At 39.1% G+C, this 20,876-nt stretch overlaps 1 protein-coding gene across 6 annotated transcripts in view; it reads right to left on the reverse strand.

The window, feature by feature from the left end:
* Positions 1-1,851: 1,851 nt before the first annotated feature.
* The window catches only part of SLC17A5 (solute carrier family 17 member 5), a 54,495-nt gene continuing 35,470 nt past the window's right edge, over positions 1,852-20,876 (reverse strand). For 5 of the 6 annotated variants that reach the window (XM_023754281.1, XM_023754279.1, XM_014456358.2 and 2 more), the window contains 2 exons: positions 9,050-9,140; positions 1,852-3,192 (listed from right to left, as the gene is read on the reverse strand). In XM_023754281.1, the coding sequence (XP_023610049.1) occupies positions 3,055-3,192; positions 9,050-9,140 (229 nt within the window). In that variant the 3' untranslated portion in view covers positions 1,852-3,054. The remainder of the gene's footprint in view (positions 3,193-9,049; positions 9,141-20,876) is intronic. The other variant, XM_014456357.2, reaches the window with a different exon arrangement.

Here is a 20,876-nt window from a genome sequence, read left to right on the forward strand (position 1 = left end):
GCCTTCCCGCTGCAGTTTGACAATCTGTGTGAGGCAGCTCTGCCTCTGTATCTATTATTGTTCAAAAGTTTATAATGGTCTCTATTATCCATGAATGAGTGAGATCATGTGGTATTTTTCCTTCATTGACAGGCTTATTTCACTTAGCATAATGCTCTCCAGCTCCATCTATGCCGTTGCAAATGGTAAGAGTTCCTTCTTTTTTACAGCAGCATAGTATTCCATCGTGTAGATGTACCACAGTTTTCTAATCCATTCATCTACTGATGGGCACTTAGGCTGTTTCCAGATCTTAGCTATGGTGAATTGTGCTGCTATGAACATATGTGTGCATATATCCTTTCTGATTGGTGTTTCTGGTTTCTTGGGATATATTCCTAGAAGTGGGATCACAGGGTCAAATGGGAGTTCCATTTTTAGTTTTTTGAGGAAACTCCATACTGTCTTCCATAGTGGCTGCACCAGTCTGCATTCCCACCAGCAGTGTACGAGTGTTCCTTTCCAGCACTTGTCGTTTGTTGATTTGTTGATGATAGCCAGTCTAACAGGTGTGAGATGGTACCTCATTGTTGTTTTGATTTGGCATCTCTCGGATGATTAGTGACTTTGAGCATGTTTTCATATGTCTCTTGGCTTTCTGAATGTCCTCTTTTGAAAGGTTTCTATTTAGATCCTTTGCCCATTTTTTGATTGGATTGTTTATCTTCTTTTTGTTAAGTTGTATGAGTTCCCTATAAATTTTGGAGATTAGGCCCTTATCAGATATGACGTTGGCAAATATGTTTTCCCAAGAGGTGGGTTTTCTTGTTGTTTTGTTGATGGTTTCTTTTGCTGTGCAAAAGCTTTTTATTTTGATGTAGTCCCATTTGTTCATTTTCTCTTTAGTTTCAAGTGCCCTAGGAGCTGTATCAGTGAAGAAATTGCTTTGGCATATGTCTGAGATTTTGTGGCCTTTGGATTCTTCTAGAATTTTTATGGTTTCCTGTCGTACATTTAAGTCCTTTATCCATTTTGAGTTTATTTCTTGTGTATGGTGTAAGTTGGTGGTCTAGTTTCATTTTTCTTGCATATATCTGTCCAATTTTTTCCCCAACACCATTTTATGGAAGAGACTATCTTGGCTCCATAAAAAATGATGTATTTATTTGAATAGGTTATACCACTGCCACTTTTGGTCAAGTGAAAATTAATTCTCCTTCCTACTGCTGATTGCCTATTTTTTCTCTCCAGAGGTAGCCATGGATTCTGGTTTCTTGAGAACGATTCTCAAGATATTCTGCATGTATATATCCCTAGGAGAGTTTGTATTTTTGTTTTTTAAAGGCTAGAGAAGATTGTCATTGAGACAGAAGGAAAAGAACAAGAAGAGGTAGAGATTCAAAAGGAATTACTGAAGCAAGATCTTAGAGAAGGTAAGACAGGATAGAATCAGTGGTGGGCTAGAAAGGGCAGGCCAATGGCAATAGCAATATCTATTTTATTTTATTTATTTTTAATATATTTTTTATTGATTTCAGAGAAGGAGAGGGAGAGATAGAAACATCAATGATGATAATTATTGATTGGCTGCCTCCTGCATGCCCCCTACTGGGGATTGAACTCACAACCTAGGCATGTGCCCTTGACCTGAATGGAACCTGGGACCCTTCAGTACATAGGCCGATGCTCTACCCACTGAGCCAAACCAGCTAGGGCTTGATTTCCATTTTAAATAGCTGGCCTACTTCTCCTCTACCTGGTGTGGCAGAGATGCATGTAGAGGTACATTGGGGGCTTTAGGAGGATGGCAGAAAAGATGTAAAATAGCCACTGTGGACACTGGAAAATATCATAGAACTGTCAGAGCCAAAAAGCAATTCAAAAAGGTTTATTTTGATGATTTATAAAAGAAATATCACCACTGCAACTTAAAGCTATTTACAGATTTAAAAATAAATTTACAGAAATTATTCACATCATATTACATTAAGCAGTTTTATTAAAATGTTACAGGTAGTGTTGAACAAACATATAACATAAACCAAGTTCTAATCACATAAAAGCCCTCAAAGTATGTTCAAAACCCATTGGAAGATGGTCTAGGAAAAAATGGAAATATGATTTAGGAATCAGCAGGAAGATGATTTTCACCTTTACATTATAACTGGTCTCAGGAGACGTGGCCTTTAAAAGTCACTTAAACCTTAAACTGCAACCAGGGTCTTACATTTGGACAAATAGCTGGCGTAGCTCATAGAACACAGGACTTGGAATTTATAGTCCGATCTACTCAAAGGTAGTTTTAATCAAGGATGATGGTGTTAGTGGTTAATTGGCCATCACACTTTACTCTCACAGGTTACATGCCAATCAATATTCCTGGGAGGGGAAAGTTTGAGGATTTTTCAGAGCCATGGCTGCGATCTCAATGCTCCTGCCTCCTCGGGGTTGTATCTGCACCTTAACAGCCCCCAGGGGAAGAACACCATCCAGAGACTTGGCCCTGAGCCTGGGCTTAGCTGCCGCCTCTGATAAATGCTGGGCACTGTCCCTGAAGCCAGGAAGGGACTGCGTGGCAGCTGCCTGGGCATGCTTCCCTCAGCCCAGCTGCCGATCCGAATTAGAGAATGGCCGGCAGCGCCATGGAGATGCTAAACTTTGAAACCTAAGTGTCAGGGATTGCTGATGACAAATAATTTTTATGAAGAAAGTGGGTAAAAATAGGTGTTTACCAAGACCTGAGACTTATTAATCTAGTTTAATTAAGCAAAGGCATAGAAGAGTCCACTTCAGCTCATTCAATAGAACTCCCCTACTTCATATTGCTGACTTGCAGCCAGGTATGTGACCCTTAAGTATGAATTCCAGCATATATGTTATTAATAATTAAAAATAGCTAATTTTACTAATCTGGCCACTAATGACATTTCATGATTACAAGCCTTAAAAATTTAATACACATACAATTTTTTTTCTTGTATATAGAATGCTTACATATTAAAATATCAAAGGCACTTTTAGGTTACATGATAAGCAAAAATACATGAGTAGAGACAGAATTATTTATTGGTTCCTTCAGTTTCTGTGTCCATGGTGATCATCAAGGGCCCAGTTTTGCACTTCACCTTTACCGAAGAGTGTGAAGAAAATGGCACCAAATACATTAATAGCAGCAGCGATCCAGAAAACAGTTTGCCATTCCCTAATAGTGTTCTGTAGAGAAAGAAAGAAAAAATGCACATGAAAATTTCTTGTTTACTTTATAACACTAAACACACACTGCGCGCGCGCCCACACACACAACCCAGTAGAACTGGCAATGAGAAAAAAAAAGGCAGTAGAAAGCTAGCATGAGGTCATTTACTCAAGGAAAAAGGAAAAATCTGAAGAAAGGAGCACTATGTGGTTGTTATACTTAATCTGAGATGAATGTATTTTGGTGAAAAAAATCTTAGAAATCCATCTTAAATTTTAGTAACTATTTAGATATGCCAACAGTGTGTTGCCACCCTAGAGGAGTCAGTCAATAATTACATCATATGCCAGGAAGAAATGTTTAAGACAGCTTCTTAGGATTTCTAAGACCAAGCTTCTCTGTGTCAATGGGATACAATAATACCTTAGTGTTATTTGGAGACAGTGAGTAACTTAAAATCAATCAATTGTACCAGAAATCTCACATAGCTCCTAGTTGGCTTTTTAACAAAAATTTCACCAGTTTTTAGAGAACGCTGTTTTGTTTGTAACAAAAATGAATCTTAGCCAAGCTGGTGTGGCTCAGCGGTTGAGTGTTGACCCAGGAACCAAGAGGTTGCTGGTTTGATTCCCGGTCAGGGCACATGTTTGGGTTGCAGGCTCAATCCCCAGTAGGGAGTGAGGCAGCTGATTCAACAAATAGTACATGTGACAAAAATCCATCAGTATCTATCAATGTTTCTATTTCTCTCTCTCTCAAAAAGTCAATAAAAAACATTAAAAAAAACCACCCCAAAACCTGAATCTCAGACACACTTTGACTTTTAATTATTTATATATACTCTGACTCATTCCACAAAGTTTTTGAGGCAGTACAGTAAATTTCAATGGTAAGCAATTTTAATTTTAAAGCAAATGTGGTTTTACTTTTAAAAGATATCACTAAACTAATGCTTTAGTAACATATCCAAAATCCAGTTCAGTTCCCATTTTACAAACATTCAAGACTTTAATTCAGGAGTCCATATTTCCCTAGCATAAGCGCTGGGAGTATCAATAAGTGAAAGTAACATGTGGTAGTGTGTTGTCACAATGATGTATGTTGAACATTTCTGACATGTCCACATGGAGACACAGAATTTTTGGAAAAAAAACAACAACAAAACTTTCCCAACATATCTTTCCATTATGTGAGAACACAGTAACAAGGGGCACTGACTCATTTAAGTAAGGAATTGGTGGGAAGAGAGTATGGGAGCATTGCCTATGGTGAACACATAGATGTCTGAAATAGTCTATTTGGTAATGAAAAAGTTTGCATATTCTAAAAGTGTTAATTCGATTACAGAGACAAAACAGAGAAAACTAAGTCTCTTTTAGAAGTTTAAGTCAGCTTCTCGAAGAATATATTTCACCAGTTCATTAGATTTTTTTAAAAATAGGAAACTGGAGTTAGAAAGGGCCTTTGAGGTCATTTATTTTGATTTCACACACAATGGAGGAACCCTTTTATTTATTTATTTATTTAAATTTTAAAAAATCTTTATTGTTCAGATTATTACAGTTGTTCCTCCCCCCCATAGCTCCTCTCCACCCAGTTCCCACCCCGCCCTGCCCTTACCCCCCCCCACTGTCCTCATCCATAGGTGTATGATTTTTTTCCAGTCTCTTCCCGTACCCCCCACACCCCCTTGCCCCCGAGAATTTTCAGTTCATTCCCTTTCTATGCCCTTATTCTATTCTATTCACCAGTTTATTCTGTTCGTCAGATTTTTTATTCACTTGATTTTTAGATTCACTTGTTGATAGATATGTATTTGTTGTCACTTTGTTGTTCATAATTTTTTTAAAAATATATTTTATTGATTTTTTACAGAGAGGAAGGGAGATGGAGAGGGATAGAGAGTTAGAAACATCAATGAGAAAGAAACATCGATTCAGCTGCTTCCTGCACACTCCCTACTGGGGTTATGCCCACAACCAAGGTAAATGCCCTTGACTGGAATCGAACCTGGGACCCTACGGTCCGTAGGCCGACGCTCTATCCACTGAGCCAAACCGGTCAGGGCTATTGTTCATAATTTTTATCTTTACCTTTTTCTTCTTCTTTCTCTTCATAAAGAATACATTTCAGCATTTCAAATAATAGTGGTTTGGTGGTGATGAACTCCTTTAGCTTTTTCTTATCTTTGAAGCTGTTTATCTGACCTTCAATTCTACATGATAGCTTTCCTGGGTACAGTAATCTTGGTTGTAGGTTCTTGGTATTCATCGCTTTGAATATTTCTTGCCACTCCCTTCTGGCCTGCATGGTTTCTGTTGAGAAATCAGCTGACAGTCGTATGGGTACTCCCTTGTAGGTAACTGACTGTTTTTCTCTTGCTGCTTTTAAGATTCTCTCTTTGTCTTTAGCCATTGGCATTTTAATTATGATGTGTCTTGGTGTGGTCCTCTTTGGATTCCTTTTGTTTGGGGTTCTCTGTGCTTCCTGGACTTGTAAGTCTATTTCTTTCACCAAGTAGGGGAAGTTTTCTGTCATTATTTCTTCAAATAGGTTTTCAATATCTTGCTCTCTCTCTTCTTCTGGCACCCCTATAATTCGGATGTTGGTACACTTAAAGTTGTCCCAGAGGCTCCTCTCCTTGCACTATCTTCGTATTTTTGGATTCTTTTTTCCTTTTGCTTTTCTGGTTGGGTGTTTTTTGCTTCTTCATATTTCAAATCTTTGACTTGATTCTTAGGATCCTCTAGTCTGCTGTTGGATCTCTGTATATTATTCTTTATTTCAGTCAATGTATGCTTAATTTCTGATTGGTCCTTTTTCATATACTTGAGGGTCTCACTAAATTTCTCAGAGGTTTCTAGAAGATTCTTGAGTAACCTTATAACTGTGGTTTTCAACTGTATATCCAGTAGTTTGATTTCCTCCATTTCTTTCATTTGGACCTGTTTCTTTGTCTCCGCATTTTGGCTGCTTCCCTGTGTTGATAGAATGGCTTTGTGTGCTAGGTGTCCTTTAGGGCCCAGTGCTCAGCTTCCCTAATTACCTGAGGTGGACACTCTTGGTGCACCCCTTTGTGGGCTGTGTGCACAGTCTTGTTGTAGTTAAGCCTTGATTGCTGTTGGTATCACTGGGAGGAATTGACCTCCAAGCCAATTGGCTGTGAGGACCAGTTGTGTCTATAATGGGAGAACTGCGGTGCTGGAGACACCCTTATGGGGCACGACTTGCTTCAGTGGGGCTTTGGTGCTCACTGAGTCTGCCCCCTGAGTGTGTCTCTTATGGATATGAAGAGTTGTAATCTGAATGGTCTCACTCTGACCACAGGGTACACTGGCTCTTGGATCTCCAAGGAGGTGCAAAGTCAGCCACTGCCTGAGGCCACCCAGCAGGAGCTACAGAGAGATCTGCAGATTCCTCCTCTTTGTTTGGGGTTTGGAGGTGCCCAGATGAAGCGCAGTTGTGAAGCAGTGCAGGCTGCTGATGAGCCTTAGGCCTTCTTTTGGAAGCTCTGGGGTTCTCTGACCCAGCTGCAGCTTGACAGGTTTTTAGGCAGAGAAAGGCCAGGCCATTCATATGCAAAAGCCTCTGCACACAGCTTGGGTCGGGTTGTTAATTGAGTGGGGTGGGGTCTCAGAGAATCACCAGAGCAGAACAAAGAGCAATGGCTGCCAGTCTGCTCTGTCTCAGAGAGGTCCCGGGTCTTTGTGTCCCACGGCCCCGTGCAGGAACAATGACCGCTGCAAGCACCTCTGCAAGAAAGCTGCCCTCACGTTCTAGCCCAATGCCAGACAGTCCAGTTTCTCTCCGTATGAGTCTGGGTCCCCAGATTCTCGCCCGGAACTGGAGTTCAGAGCAGTTGGGAGCTTGCATCTCCCTCCTTTATAAAAAAGACAATAGTATACCCAGCTGCCAGCCCCTTCCGCGCGCCTCCATACCTCCACGCTTCCACACATCTGCTCCTCCTACCGGACTCAATGCACTTTTCTCTTTCCTTCTAGTTGTAGATTTCCACTCAGTCAGCCTTCCCGTGGTTCTGGATGATATTCATTTTGTCTTTTAGTTGTAGTTTTAATGTGGTTGTGCGCGGCAGCAAGTTCAGGTGTTTACCTATACTGCCATCTTGGTTGTCCCTGGAGGAACCCTTTTAGATGGCAAAGTGTCTGCTTACTGATCTGGCCCCATGCTGCCAGCTGCAGGCCAGACAACTCGGCCCACCCTGCTTCTCAGGGCTCAGGGCCTAGGGCAGGGGTGGGCAACCCCTGGCACGCATGCCAAATATGGCATGCCAGTAACTTTTGCTGGCACGCGAAACCCTCTCTTATAATCTTCCATTTACAATTTTTTTCTTAATATCGACTTTTTATTTTTCAGATAAATTCAGTGTAGGTGCATCTTAGATAAATAAATAATTTTACATAACAAGTTAGCTTAAAGACCATAGACATGGATTGACGAGAGAGGGGAAGAGCAATTTCAATAGTGTTGAAAACGAACTATTGAGGACTTGGAATGCCATTCCAGAAAATTTTTTCTGTTTAAAAAACTTTGCAACATCATTACTCTCCATGTTTTCATCCACATACGCTTGTGAATCTTTGTTCTCAGTGATGAATTTTGTTAAGTCTCGTAATAGGAGTAGTCTGACGGATGAAAGTAGCAGCTCGTGTATATCTCTGAAGGTCACGAAATATAAAGCTGATGTAAAATCTCTGTCATCAGTGATGCAGCAGCAAAAGTCCCACTGATAATATCAAACGGAGTCATAAAGTTTTCTGTCGGACTATCAGTGTACATGTATACATTAAAAAATAAATGTATTTTTCATCATCATATACTGTGTTTTTGTCGCTTGAATGAATTTTATTATTTCTTCAAGGTTCTTCACATACGTACACCTTAAGAGATATCAAATAGGCGTAACACATTCTCAAAAAATTAGGGTTGGCACACAGAAGAATTTTGAGTCAGAGATTTTGCTGGTTTTGGCACGCACTCACAAAAAGGTTGCCCACCCCTGCCTAGGACCTCTGCACAGGCCTCTTCCCACCCACTGGGCTCAGTCCTCTAGTGCTCCATCCCCACAGACTGGTTATTCTCTCCTCTGTGACCAGAACACTCTGCACACATTTTTTTTCCTGCAGCATTTGTCATGCTTTATTTTATTTGATTTCATATAATCTCTAAATGATGATTTTCTCAAGTGCAGAAACTTGTCATTTTTGCCACTGAATCCTCAGTATCTGGCACATTAATTAGCACCCAAGAAATGCCTTTGAAAACATGTTTGACTATTTCAGGGCTCACTAATTCATAAGGCAGCTCATCCCATATAGCAACAGCTTTAAACAAAAAACTTTCCTATGGTCTCCTCATGACTTCTCTCCACCTGTCTTTGTGAAACTGCTGAGAGCAAGTCGCTGTCTTTCATATGGAAGTCTTCCCAAGTCTCTGCTCCTCTAAACAGTCTCCATTATTTCAACTGTTCCTTATTCATTCTCACATGACTTCCTGCTCCTTACCTTCGTGCATCCAATTTTTGAATAATTATACATTACCAATTTTTATTCATTCAAATAAAAAGCACAGTCATTTGTATGATATAATATCACAATTTTTAAGTACTTGTGTAGTTTCAGCTATAAGATCTTTGTTTAACTTAGTTCTATTGTTCTGTCTAATCCAAGGAGTGTTCTTTGAACATATACATTTCTACCCATTAAGACATTTACTTTTTGCTGCTATAAAGAATTGCATAAGAATAAATGTTCAGAATTTTACTCTTAATTAAAGTACATTCAACTTTGACACAGATGTGTAGCTTCCAGTGAACTGTTTAGATCTCTTCAGTTTATATGTTAATTATCTCCTTACCTCAGGGGTCAGACTTTTAGCAATGACAGGCCCAATCATTCCTGGAATAGTGGCAAACGAATTTGTGATGCCTAGGAGGATGCCAGCATACCTGCAGGAACATTTTCATAGAGGTTTATATTGTATCACACACTTAAGTAACTTTTTTCAATAGATAGCTATACCACTTCCAGGCTGTGTTCTTATGAAACTTTAAATTAAATGCCTTACTGGAACAGGACATTACTGAAATGTTTAGCTGGTGAAAACTTGCATTTCAATAGTTAAATAGCATTCTAACATTATTTAAACATGGCCATTGAAATAAATCCTGTTTATAGTGATATAGGAAAGTGCTGAGAGATGATTTTCATCATGAGCATATCTAAATAGGAAGCTTGATATGTCTTACGTTTTTTAAGTTAAAAAAAGTTATTTCCTGATCACAAAATTTATTTCATTGTTGAAAACAAACAAACAAAAAACATTAAGAAAAACTAAAATGATCTATAATCCTTCCATATATAATCAACATTAACATTTTGGTAAATATCCTAATTATTTTTTATGTATATTTCTAATATATTATTATAGAAATGAGATCATACTGAACATCAATTTTACATCTTACTTGCTCTACTTATTATATATCTTCTTATACTGAAATCCTTTCATACTGTCCCAGAAGTAGACAAGTTGAGTCTATAGTGTGTGTGTGTGTGTGTGTGAGAGAGAGAGAGAGAGGAGAGAGAGAGAGAATGCATTTTTAATAAGCTCAGAAAAAGTTATGATTTATTTTAAGGGTAAATCTTAGGGGAGTGTGATATTCTTATCTATGTTTACATGCAAATCCTTAAAGAATTCCTGCCTGTGTTTGGGAAATGCTAATGAACTGTTGATTTCTCCAGTACATAAAGAATGTATATAAACTAAACAAGGCTACCATAGCCAATATTTTGGTTACCATCCTAAAAAGAATGAAATGCTTATCATTGTCTATAAAGAAGTCATAGGGATGATAATCAGGAGACCTAAAAATTCCTACCTAGTTCCACAATTAACCATCTAATGTGACCTTGGGCAAGTTAGTGATAAATTACTTCCCTTGTCATTGATGGGTTCACAGATGTGTATATGTAAAATATCTGGTGGTCCCACCTGAGCTCCCCCACATCCCACCAAGTATATGAAAAGAAAAATTTTAAGTACAATATACATATGGAAATGTGTAAAAACCATATGGAGCTTGAAAATTTTTTAAAAAAATAAATGCAAATGGTTTTTATTGTATTTATTTATCTTTTAAATTTATCTTTATTGTTGAAAGTATTACAGATGTCCCCTTTTTTTACCCCGTTGACCCCCCTTCCTGCCCCTTCCCCAGGCCTTCACACAGTGAGCACAATCATGTCACTAGCACCTGATCAAGAAACAGAACCCACTGGTAAAACCATTTTAAAGGACATTTTACATATGGTTGAACTGCCTTTCAGACTGTATAAGATTAAATTTGTTGGGTCACCTCTCTCCTACTCAAAAACCTACAAAGATGGTTTAATGCTCACCGTCATCTTCTGCCTGATTTGCAGTGGCCTGGCCCTGGCTCATCTACCCAGCCTTGTTTCCTAGCACCACACAGTATTCAACTTTAGACCCAGACAGCTCTCATTCCAGCTGCTCACTCTGCCATGCTCATTCCTGGTACTTACCTATTTTCACTATCTGAAGTCCACACTCCTGTCCATCCAAACCACTTGCTTGGCACCTGTTCCATGAAGCTTTTTCTGTCCAGTTCAGCTCATACTGAGCTCTGTCTTTTCAGAATCTTTAATGCTTTTAAAGCTGGCACTATGTGTTTCAAGAGGTTCTGTTCTCTAATTCATGTTTGCTAATTCTGACGCTAGTCTCACTGCAAACTCATGGTTTACTCCCCTTTATTATTCCCAGTGGCCAGTACAACATATGTGCTCATTCAATACACAGAGACGGTGCACATGACCCACAGTTGTTCAAGGCCCCTTGCATGGATCCATGGGGCTCTGGCTGCACTGACTGCTGGGCTTAGTCCCACAGAGACTGGCACCCGACTTGGGCATCAACTCCAAAGGGTGACAATTCCTAAGCAGAAATTTCTTATAAATGGAATCATATTGTATGCCACCTTTTAAGTTACATACTAGGGTGCTGAGCATCATTCCAAGTTGTGTGGATCAGTAGTTCATTCCTTTTTCATTGTTCTCTCTCCAGGAACTAGGATTTTATCCTGTAGATAGTCCTACTTTCTGGATTTGTAGATTGCTTCCCTAAGGTATCACTTAACATAATATTATGTCCCCTGCACACTGGTAGTATCTAGACTAGATCCTAGAGGGTTTATTAGATTTGGGTCTGATATTTTTAGCAAGAAAACTTAAAGGTGGTGGTGTAGTTAAAAATGAGTTAACGAGCCCAGCTGGTGTGGCTCAGTGGTTGAGCATCGACCTATGAACCAGGAAGTCATGGTTTGATTCCCGGTTAGGGCACATGCCAGGTTGTGGGCTCCATCCTCAGTGGGGGAAAGGGGTGTGTGCAGAAAGCAGCTGATGGATGATTCTCATTATTGATGCTTCTATTTCTCTTTCCCTCTCCCTTCCTCTCTGAATTTAATCAAAGTATTTTTTTAAAGAAAAATTAATCAAGTAAATGGCATTTATTTGTCATAAAAATCACCTACATATAGGAAAAGTCCAATTAGACCTTTTAATTTTTATGATATTCAAGGTTATTATAAAATAAAATTCCAGTCAAATTAAGGAAGCTTGATGATTATTAGTATGTATAACCTTTTAAAATATATTTTATTGATTGATTTGAGAGAAAAAGAGAGAGAGAAAGACATATTGACTTATTGTTCCACTTATTGATGCATTAATTGGGTGATTCTTGTATGTGCCCTGACCAGAGATAAAACCCACAACCTTGACGTTGGGAGAATGTTCTAACCAACTGAGCTTCCCAGCCAGGGCTAGTCTATAGAATCTTAAAGTGGCATAATACTGTTTCTATTAGGGTTTAGGATTCTCAATACCTCGGCTGTAGACTACTGATCTAAAATTCCTCTCCTCTTTTTATTTAAAATTTTTTGGTTAATCCTCACCTGAGGATATTTTTCCCACTGATTTTTAAAAAATATTTTTTAATTGATTTTAGAGAGGAAGGGAGAGGGAGAGATAGTAAAATCAATGATGAGAGAGAATCATTGATTGGCTGCCTCCTGTACATCCCCTACTGGGGATAAAGCTAGCAACCTGGGCATGTGTCCCTTACTGGAATTGAACCCGGGATCATTTAGTCCACAGGCCAATGCTCTATCCACTGAGCCAAACCAACTAGGGCCCATTGATTTTTAGAGAGAATGGAAAGGAGAGAGGAGAAAGAGAGAGAGGAAGAGAGAAACATTGATGTGAGAGAGACACATTGATTAGTTGTCTCCCACACGTCCCCAAATGAAGAGGAAGATGTGCCCTGAGTCTTATAAGAATAGGAAAAGAGAGAGATGCTCTCTTGATCTTTGTTGAGGAAGTATTGAGGAAAGACCATGTGAAGACACAGGGAGAAGGAAGAGTCCTCACCAGAACCTGGTCATGCTGGCACTACGATCTCAGACTTCCAACTTCTAGAAGTATGAAAAAATAAATTCTTGTTTTTCAGCTACCTAGTCCATTTTGTATGGTTGCCTGAGCTGACTAATACAGTGCCTGAATAAAAAAAAACAACCCTGAACCTAATTCAGTTATCTATGAACATCATAAATTTTTATGTTCAAAACTCATGCATACAGAATACAATAACAAAACCATGTGGCACAGACTTTTTTGGCTTATGCCCTTTAGGGAGTGTATCTTAAATTAACCAAGCTTGGCAGAACCTGTCTTTTTAAAAAAAACCATTAACACCTTGGCAGTAGGAGGAATGACAGCAATGCTGCCAGTGACAGATATTAAGTGCAGATGAATGTTGTGAAATTCTAAATGTCAGCACCAAGAAGCTCATTCAAGTATTTATATTACACTAGGCCAGGAAGGGCCATGAAAGATTGATGACTGATTGGAAAAAACATGGTGCATGGACTCAGTCTGGATTTTTTGCTATTGGAGTACTAGAATTCTGTGGCATTAATAGTTAAAAACCTACCCAATTCCCTTGAATCTGGGCAACAAAACCATCCATAGAAAATCCCTATTTCAGTCTATAGAAGAAAAGGCTTAGAAAATACCATGTGCATATTTAGATGTCAATAGGAACACTGTTTATTGAAAAACCTTATGTCAGGCATGGTTCTAAATTTATATCTATATGTGTATATGTATTTGTGTGTGTGTCTGTGTGTATATATATAAATATATATATATACACACACACACACACACATATATATACATACACACACACACAGATATAGTCTCATTTGAATAGTAAACTCTACTCCATGAGGATTATCTTCATTCTATATATGAAGAAAGACTAATATGTTACCCAATTTGTCTGATTCTAAATCAGTACTTAATATTTTAATGTTATAATTTCTAATGTTGCCTTGTTAAAAACGTAGCCATTACTGAGTTCAATCTATAAGACCAATTTTCCCATGCTTAATTTTTCACCACAAGCCTCAGTGCTGAATGCTTATTGGTCAGTGGTACTCAAGTGTTGCTCTAACCTGCAGTGCTATCCACTGTGTGGGGACTCAGTGGTTACCAAGACAAAAAGCAACTATGCAACAACATGGTCATAAGACACGGAATGCCTCAGTTAACCAAGACACAGGGAACTAGAAACAGCTAGTATGCTTTGAACAAAGAAATTCTAGTAGGAAAACAGAAACCAAAAGCTCATCTGAAGAGTTGAATCAAAATGCAAGGGAGATAAATAATTTTGCCTTTGATTAGATTAATTTACAGTTGTGCAGCTGCATAATTTTAAAAGTTACATATGTTGTTCACATATACATACATATGTACATATGTTGATCACAGCCATAAATCTGGTGCCTCCATCAGCTTAGAGAACGTACAACTTTCTTCATTACCTGAGGTCTACAGGCACTTACCATTCTCCTAACTTCTAGGACTATTTGCTGGCACCATTCATGCCACTAAATGGTTTAGTGTTGCAGATATATAGATAAATGTCTTTTTTGATCCTATAAGACTCACAAAATGTTAGGGCTGGACCAGGGTCTTTAAGATGTAGAGTTGGCCCAGCCAGTGTGGCTCAGTGGTTGAGCATTGACTATGACCCAGGAGGTCATGGATAGATTTCCGGTCCGGGGCATATGCCCAGTTGCAGGCTCCATCCCAGTGTGGGGAATGCAGGAGGCAGCCAATCAATGATTCTTTCTCATCATTGATGTTTCTATCTCTCTCCCTTCCTCTTTGAAATCAATAAAATATATATTGAAAAAAAGATGTAGAGTTCAACCACTCAGCTAATGCTTGGAGCCCAGTTTCAGGACCCTACCTACAAGTAGTATCAGTATACGCTTCAGGACATGACCTTATTGACCTCCAAGCCTGCATATGCTTATAGATGCAAGCAGGGACCATTACTTTCATATTTGTGTCTTCAATATTTGATACAGTGCCTAGCACAGTGTTTGTTAAATGACTGGACATATTAATCAGCTAGCTATGATACTAAAATTTCATAATTGCAAATCTACATAACTGTATGTCTTGTGCATTTCTTCCCATCCTGCCCAAAAGGATACATTGGGAGATCTTGTTGAAATCCTGCTATACCAAATATACTGTTTCCTCTATATATGAAACTAAATATGACACTGAGATATTAGACTATTTTGTTATTTTGGCTCTTAGTAATCCAATGGTGGCTCCTTAGTGATCAATATTTTCTTTTCTAAGAGCTCATTAATCATCCTTTTAATATTTTATGGGGATTGATTTGTGACCCTGGTCACAGCACTGGACTCAAAGTTTGACATAAAATAATAGTTGTTTATTAAATCATGTGGAAACACACTTATTACATTATGAGCTAAGTGTTATGTGTGAGTGTCTGTATGCTCTATTTAATCCTCACTATTAGAAGGTAGGTACCATGCACATTTGTTTTTCCAGCATCCACTTTCATCTTTAACAAACTCACATTAACTGAGGCAACCAGAGTATGTGTCTGTTCCCTGAAATGAGTTCTTTATTCTGAGTTCTCAAAATAACTTCTAGTTCCTCTTAAGTAACTGAAAGGCTACTTAATGTACCAGAAAGATGCTTGGACTATGGAGGCGGAAGATTTGATTCAAGGTCCACCATTTACTAGCTGTGACTTTAAAAGTCAATGACTCCTTTGTGCCTGAGTTGCTTCATCTTCAGAGTGAGTCCTTTATATATGTTACTAATGGCTTCCTCAGCATCCATTCCCATGAGGTTTGAGGGGCTTTGACTCCTTCACCTCTAACTTTAGGGGTGGGTGTTGATTGTCCTAAAGTAAAATGGTATTCCCTTGACCATAGGGATTGGTTTAGGGGTGCATATGTGACGCAGTTTGGTTCAATCAAAATGAAGCCCTCTCCCAACCCCTTATTTCCATGGGTGGGAAAGGAACAAATCTTTTTTCTTACTTGCTTGATGTGAATGTAATTCTAGTTGTTATTGGCAATCATTTCATTTGTGTGAATTTACATGCAGATCCAGCCTTAGGATAAAACTATCATGAAAGGCAGGGTAGAGAGTGGAAAAGAATATTAGTAGACAGCTGGGGATCACCTCTTGCCTGAAGTCTTTGGATTTTACACTAAAGTGAATCAATAGAGTATGCTGTTTAGCCAGCTTGAATTATGATTTCTCTTACTTTAACTAAAAGTAACTAAGAGATAACACAGCCTAAATCTCTTCTGTGCCAAACTCTCAATTCCCATATCCCTTTTTGACTGTTCATCAACCCAAAGCGCATTAAAATCTCAAGCCTAGATCAATACAACAGCACATTTTCAATCCTACACATGGGCTGCTGAATGCCATAGAAAGAAATAACAATTTAGTACAACAATGAGAGTACAAAATTAATCTCCAATTTCAGCAGATCCTCATCAATGCAAAAAATCCCTTTGAGTTCTTAGTGACTATTTTTCTCAGTAGCTATTTCGAACCTTTATCATTCTCAAGTCTTTTATTCTGCCTATCACCTTTCTTAGTGACTTCTATATCACAGAGAAATCAAAGACTAACAAAAGACTAACAATTAAGATTTTTCAACCTACTGCTGCACCTGACACTGCTGATCAAGCCCTCCCTCTGGGGATCCCAACCTCTACTTATTTTCCTTCTTCTCTTGTTGCTTCTTATCAATTATCTTTGCATTAGGCTCTTGTTTCACTTAATGGATTCCCAAGGTTCTCATCAGTTTGCTGAGTAATTTTATCCAATCCCATGGCTTCATCTACTACTCATACATTGATGACTCCTAAATCTTTATCTGTCATCCAGATCTCATTCTTGAAGACTGGATAGTCCTGGTTTCTTTGACACCATATTCTTGATTTTCCTCTATCTCTCTGGTGGTTCCTGTTTTAGTTTTATTTTCTGGTTATTTCCCCACTTTCTGGTCTGTAAATGTTTGTCAAGATCCAGTCCTAGGATTGCTTGTCATTCCACCCTCTCTCCCCAGGCAACCCTTGTCTTTAAATACTCTATTTGTGGATTACTATTCCCTAATTTTCATTTCCAACCAGACTTCTTTTCTGAGTTCCACTAGTACAACTACTATTTTCTATATGTTTTCACAAATATATAAAATTTAACATGCCTGAACTTTTTACCTTTTCCCAAGAGTTTTCCTCCTTCAGCCATCCCAATTCAGTAAATGTCACATCTACCCAGGTGCCCATACAAAATATCTGGAAATAATCATCTTTGATATCTTCCTGATTCTTCAGGTCTAACAGATGTCAAGCCCCATCTGTTGTATTTACAAAATATCTAAATATATCTATATCTTTATATTTCCTATTATACTCATCACCTCTTATCTGGGTTATTACAGTAGCTTCCTAATTGGTTTCTTCTACTTGTACTCTTGTCCACACAAGAGTGATCTTAAAATACAGAAAATGTTATTTCCTACTTTCTCTGGATACAATGTAAAATGCTTATTACTTCAGGCTCGTCTGTCTTCTCTACATCTCAACCACAAACAGACCTCCCTTAGTTAATAAAACATACTGCTGTGGATTAAATGTTTGTTTGATAGGGTCTTTAGGAGGTCATACAGGTTAAATGAGGTCATAAGGATGGAGGCCCTAATCCAGTAGAGTTGGTACCCTTGTAAGATGAGTAAGCGACACCAGAGTCTCTCTCTGCATATACGCATACACCTAGGAAAGGCCATGTGAGCAAGAAGCAATAAGGCAGACCTTCTGCAAACCAGGTAGAGAGTTCTCACTAGAAACCAACCATGTGGGCACCTTAATCTTGGACTTCTAGCCTCTAGAACTATGAGGAAATAAATTGCTGTTGTTTAGGCCACCTACCCTGTGGTATTTTGTTATGGCAGTCCAACCAGACTAAGACATGCACAATTTCTTGTTCCTCTCGTGTAAATTCTTCTGTCAAGAATACCACTTCCTTTTTACTTGGCTAACTTCTTATTCTTTTAAAGTTAACTTTATGAACTATTTTGCCTATATTGCCAAGCACATCTATGATGGTTATATTTTCTTGCTTGTGTTTAAAAATATGTTTTTATTGATTTCAGAGAGGGGAGGGGAGAGATAGATAGAAATATCAATGAGGAGAAACATTGATTGGCTGCCTCCTGCATGCCCCCCACTGGGAATAAGTCCGAAACCCGGGCATGTGCCCTGACCTGGAATTGAACAGTGACCTCCTGGTTCATAGGTCAACGCTCAACCACTGAGCAAAACCAGCCGGGCTCCTCGTTAGTCTTTAGCTTAAAGATCACTTCCTGAGACCTTCCCTTATTCCCTGAACTACATTATATCCCCCTATTATATTCTCTTATTTCCTGCCCCTCCAAAAGCTGGTTTTCATTTGTGTAATTCATGTCTGTCACTCCAGACTCAAAGCTATACAGGCCAGGACTGTGTCTGTTATGGCTGGCACTTGGCAGGCATCTGATAAGTACTCATCCAAGAATTATTATAATATATTACAATTATTTCTTTTTGTTGTTTCTTTCTTCAAATAGACTAATCTCCTAGCAAGGAGGACCTAGGTTTTATCTTTTGTAGAGTCATGTAGAGTGCTAAATATATAGTACTGTATAATGTTATAAATAATACATGCTTGTTGTATGAGTGAGAGGCCTGGACTAGACCAGGGCCTCACACATGAATGTGAACGAGAATCACCTGAGGATCTTAAAATGCAGATTTTAATTCAGGAAGTATGGGGTGATACCTGAGATTCTGTATTTCTCATGGGCTCCCATGTAATGCTGATGCCACTGCTCCAAGGACCATACTTTGAGTAGTAAGAGATGAGATGACCCTAAAGCAGCGGTTCTCAACCTGTGGGTCGCGACCCCTTTGGGGGTCGAACGACCCTTTCACAGGGGTCGCCTAAGACCATCGGAAAACACATATATAATTATATATTGTTTTTGTGATTAATCACCATGCTTTAATTATGTTCAATTTGTAACAATGAAATTGGGGGTCACCACAACATGAGGAACTGTATTAACCCTACCAGACCACTGTACCGATTTTTTGGTAATTTCCACACAAAGGTGGAATATTGGTGCTAGATGAAAAGTAGATGAAAGGTAGACCTATTTTCTACAATGTCTCCAAGTTCCATCTTATTCTAACCACTTGTTTGCATGTAACTAACATTTTTCTATATCATGTTGGTTTTTTCTCTTTAATGCTCAGGAGCCCAGGTATAGGGGACAGTTAGGTTCAGGGCCTCAGGTCTGGTAGGATTAAAGGGTCGTGGCATTAGGAAGGTTGAGAACCACTGCCCTAAAGCCTTCCTAGTTCTAACTTTATATAATTCTACTAGAGGCCCGGTGCACGAAATTCGTGCACTGGGGGTGGGGGTGTGTGTCCCTCAGTCCAGCCTGCACCCTCTCCAATCTGGGACACCTCAGGGGATGTCAGACTGCCACAGGGATCGGGCCTAAACTGGCAGTCTGACATCCCTCTCACAATCCGGGACTGCTGGCTCCCAACCGCTCACCTGCCTGCCTGCCTGATTGCCCCTAACCGCTTACCTGCCTGCCTGCCTGATTGCCCCTAACCGCTTACCTGCCTGCCTGCCTGATTGCCCCTAACCACTCTCCTGCCAGCCTGATCGATACCTAACTGCTCCCCTGCCGGCCCGATTGCCCCCAACTGCCCCCCCTGCCAGCCCGGTCACCCCCAACTGCCCTCCCCTGCCAGCTATCTTGTGGCTGTGGGCGCCACCATCTTTGAGGGCATGGCAGCCAATTAGCATATTCTCTCCTTATTGGCTGTGGGCACTACCATCTTTGAGGGTGGGGCAGTCAATTAGCATATTCCCTCCTTATTGGCCTTATTGGCGGTGGGCGCTGCCATCTTTGTTATGGTGTGAGGGTCAATTAGCATATTCCCTCTATTAGATAGGATAAATCACATAGTTAGACAATGTCATTTGTTTAACTTATTTCAAGTGAGATAATTTCTAGATTTCTTTTTAGTCAGTAGCATAAAGAAATATATCTTAGTCTTTAATTATTTGCTATTTCCTTGAATTCTTTTTTGGGTAATCAGATTTAGGTTCTAATTTGTAAATCCAAATACATGCCTCAAGTCACTGTACAGCATTTATTTAGGCATGTCAACTTCTTTCCACCTTCTCTTCCACAGAAATGGCTTCTTATACCTTTAGTCCTTCAACTTCAAGAGGTTCTTTATTATTTCAGTTATGTGTGTATCAGATCTTTCAAATTATCACTAAACTTATAAAAGAATTTTTTGGCCCTAACTGGTTTGGCTCAGTGGATAGAGCATTGGCCTGTGGACTTGAAGGGTCCCAGGTTTGATTCTGGTCAAGGGCATGTACCTTAGTTGCGGGCACATCCCCAGTGGGGGGTGTGCAGGAGGCAGCTGATCGATGTTTCTCTCTCATGAATGTTTCTAACTCTCTATCCATCTCCCTTCCTCTCTGTAAAAAATCAATAAGATATATTAAAAAAAAAGAATTTTTTGAAATTAATTTACTTTTCAAGTATTCTTTTTTTCTTTCATTTTTATGTTAAACTCTTTCAGTTCTTAACTGACCAATATGTATACTAAATAAAAATTTCTTAGCTTATAAGGTTTACAAAATTCTTCCCTCTATTTAAATGTTTTCTTTTTGACAAAAGTTTCTGCTGTATTGTAAATACTTTCAACATCTGACATTTAGTCCAGTGATTAAAACCAGAAAGTCATTCATTCAACAAATATTTACTGAGCATACTCTATGTGGCAGGCACTGTAAAATAAAACTTTCATGCATGACCAATCTTGGGATGTGAAAATAATTACATTGCTAGACTGGATAAGAGATATCTTCAAAGAGGTTTTTATTTATCACAATAGACTTTCCACATACAGTGTAATATTTTTATTATTCTGATTGTCAGACCCTAATGCATTTAAAAATGTCGTTCAGCCACTATATTCATATTAGAAAGACAAAATGCTTTACATTTAACCAGATCAATGTAAACTTCTAGCTTTTTAAAAATAAAAAATCGCCGAAACCGGTTTGGCTCAGTGGATAGAGCGTCGGCCTGCGGACTCAAGGGTCCTGGGTTCGATTCCGGTCAAGGGCATGTACCTGGGTTGCAGGCACATCCCCAGTAGGAGATGTGCAGGAGG

The sequence above is a fragment of the Myotis lucifugus genome, unplaced genomic scaffold (assembly GCF_000147115.1).
Source record: "Myotis lucifugus unplaced genomic scaffold, Myoluc2.0 scaffold_59, whole genome shotgun sequence".
In the NCBI taxonomy this organism is placed as follows: domain Eukaryota; kingdom Metazoa; phylum Chordata; class Mammalia; order Chiroptera; family Vespertilionidae; genus Myotis; species Myotis lucifugus.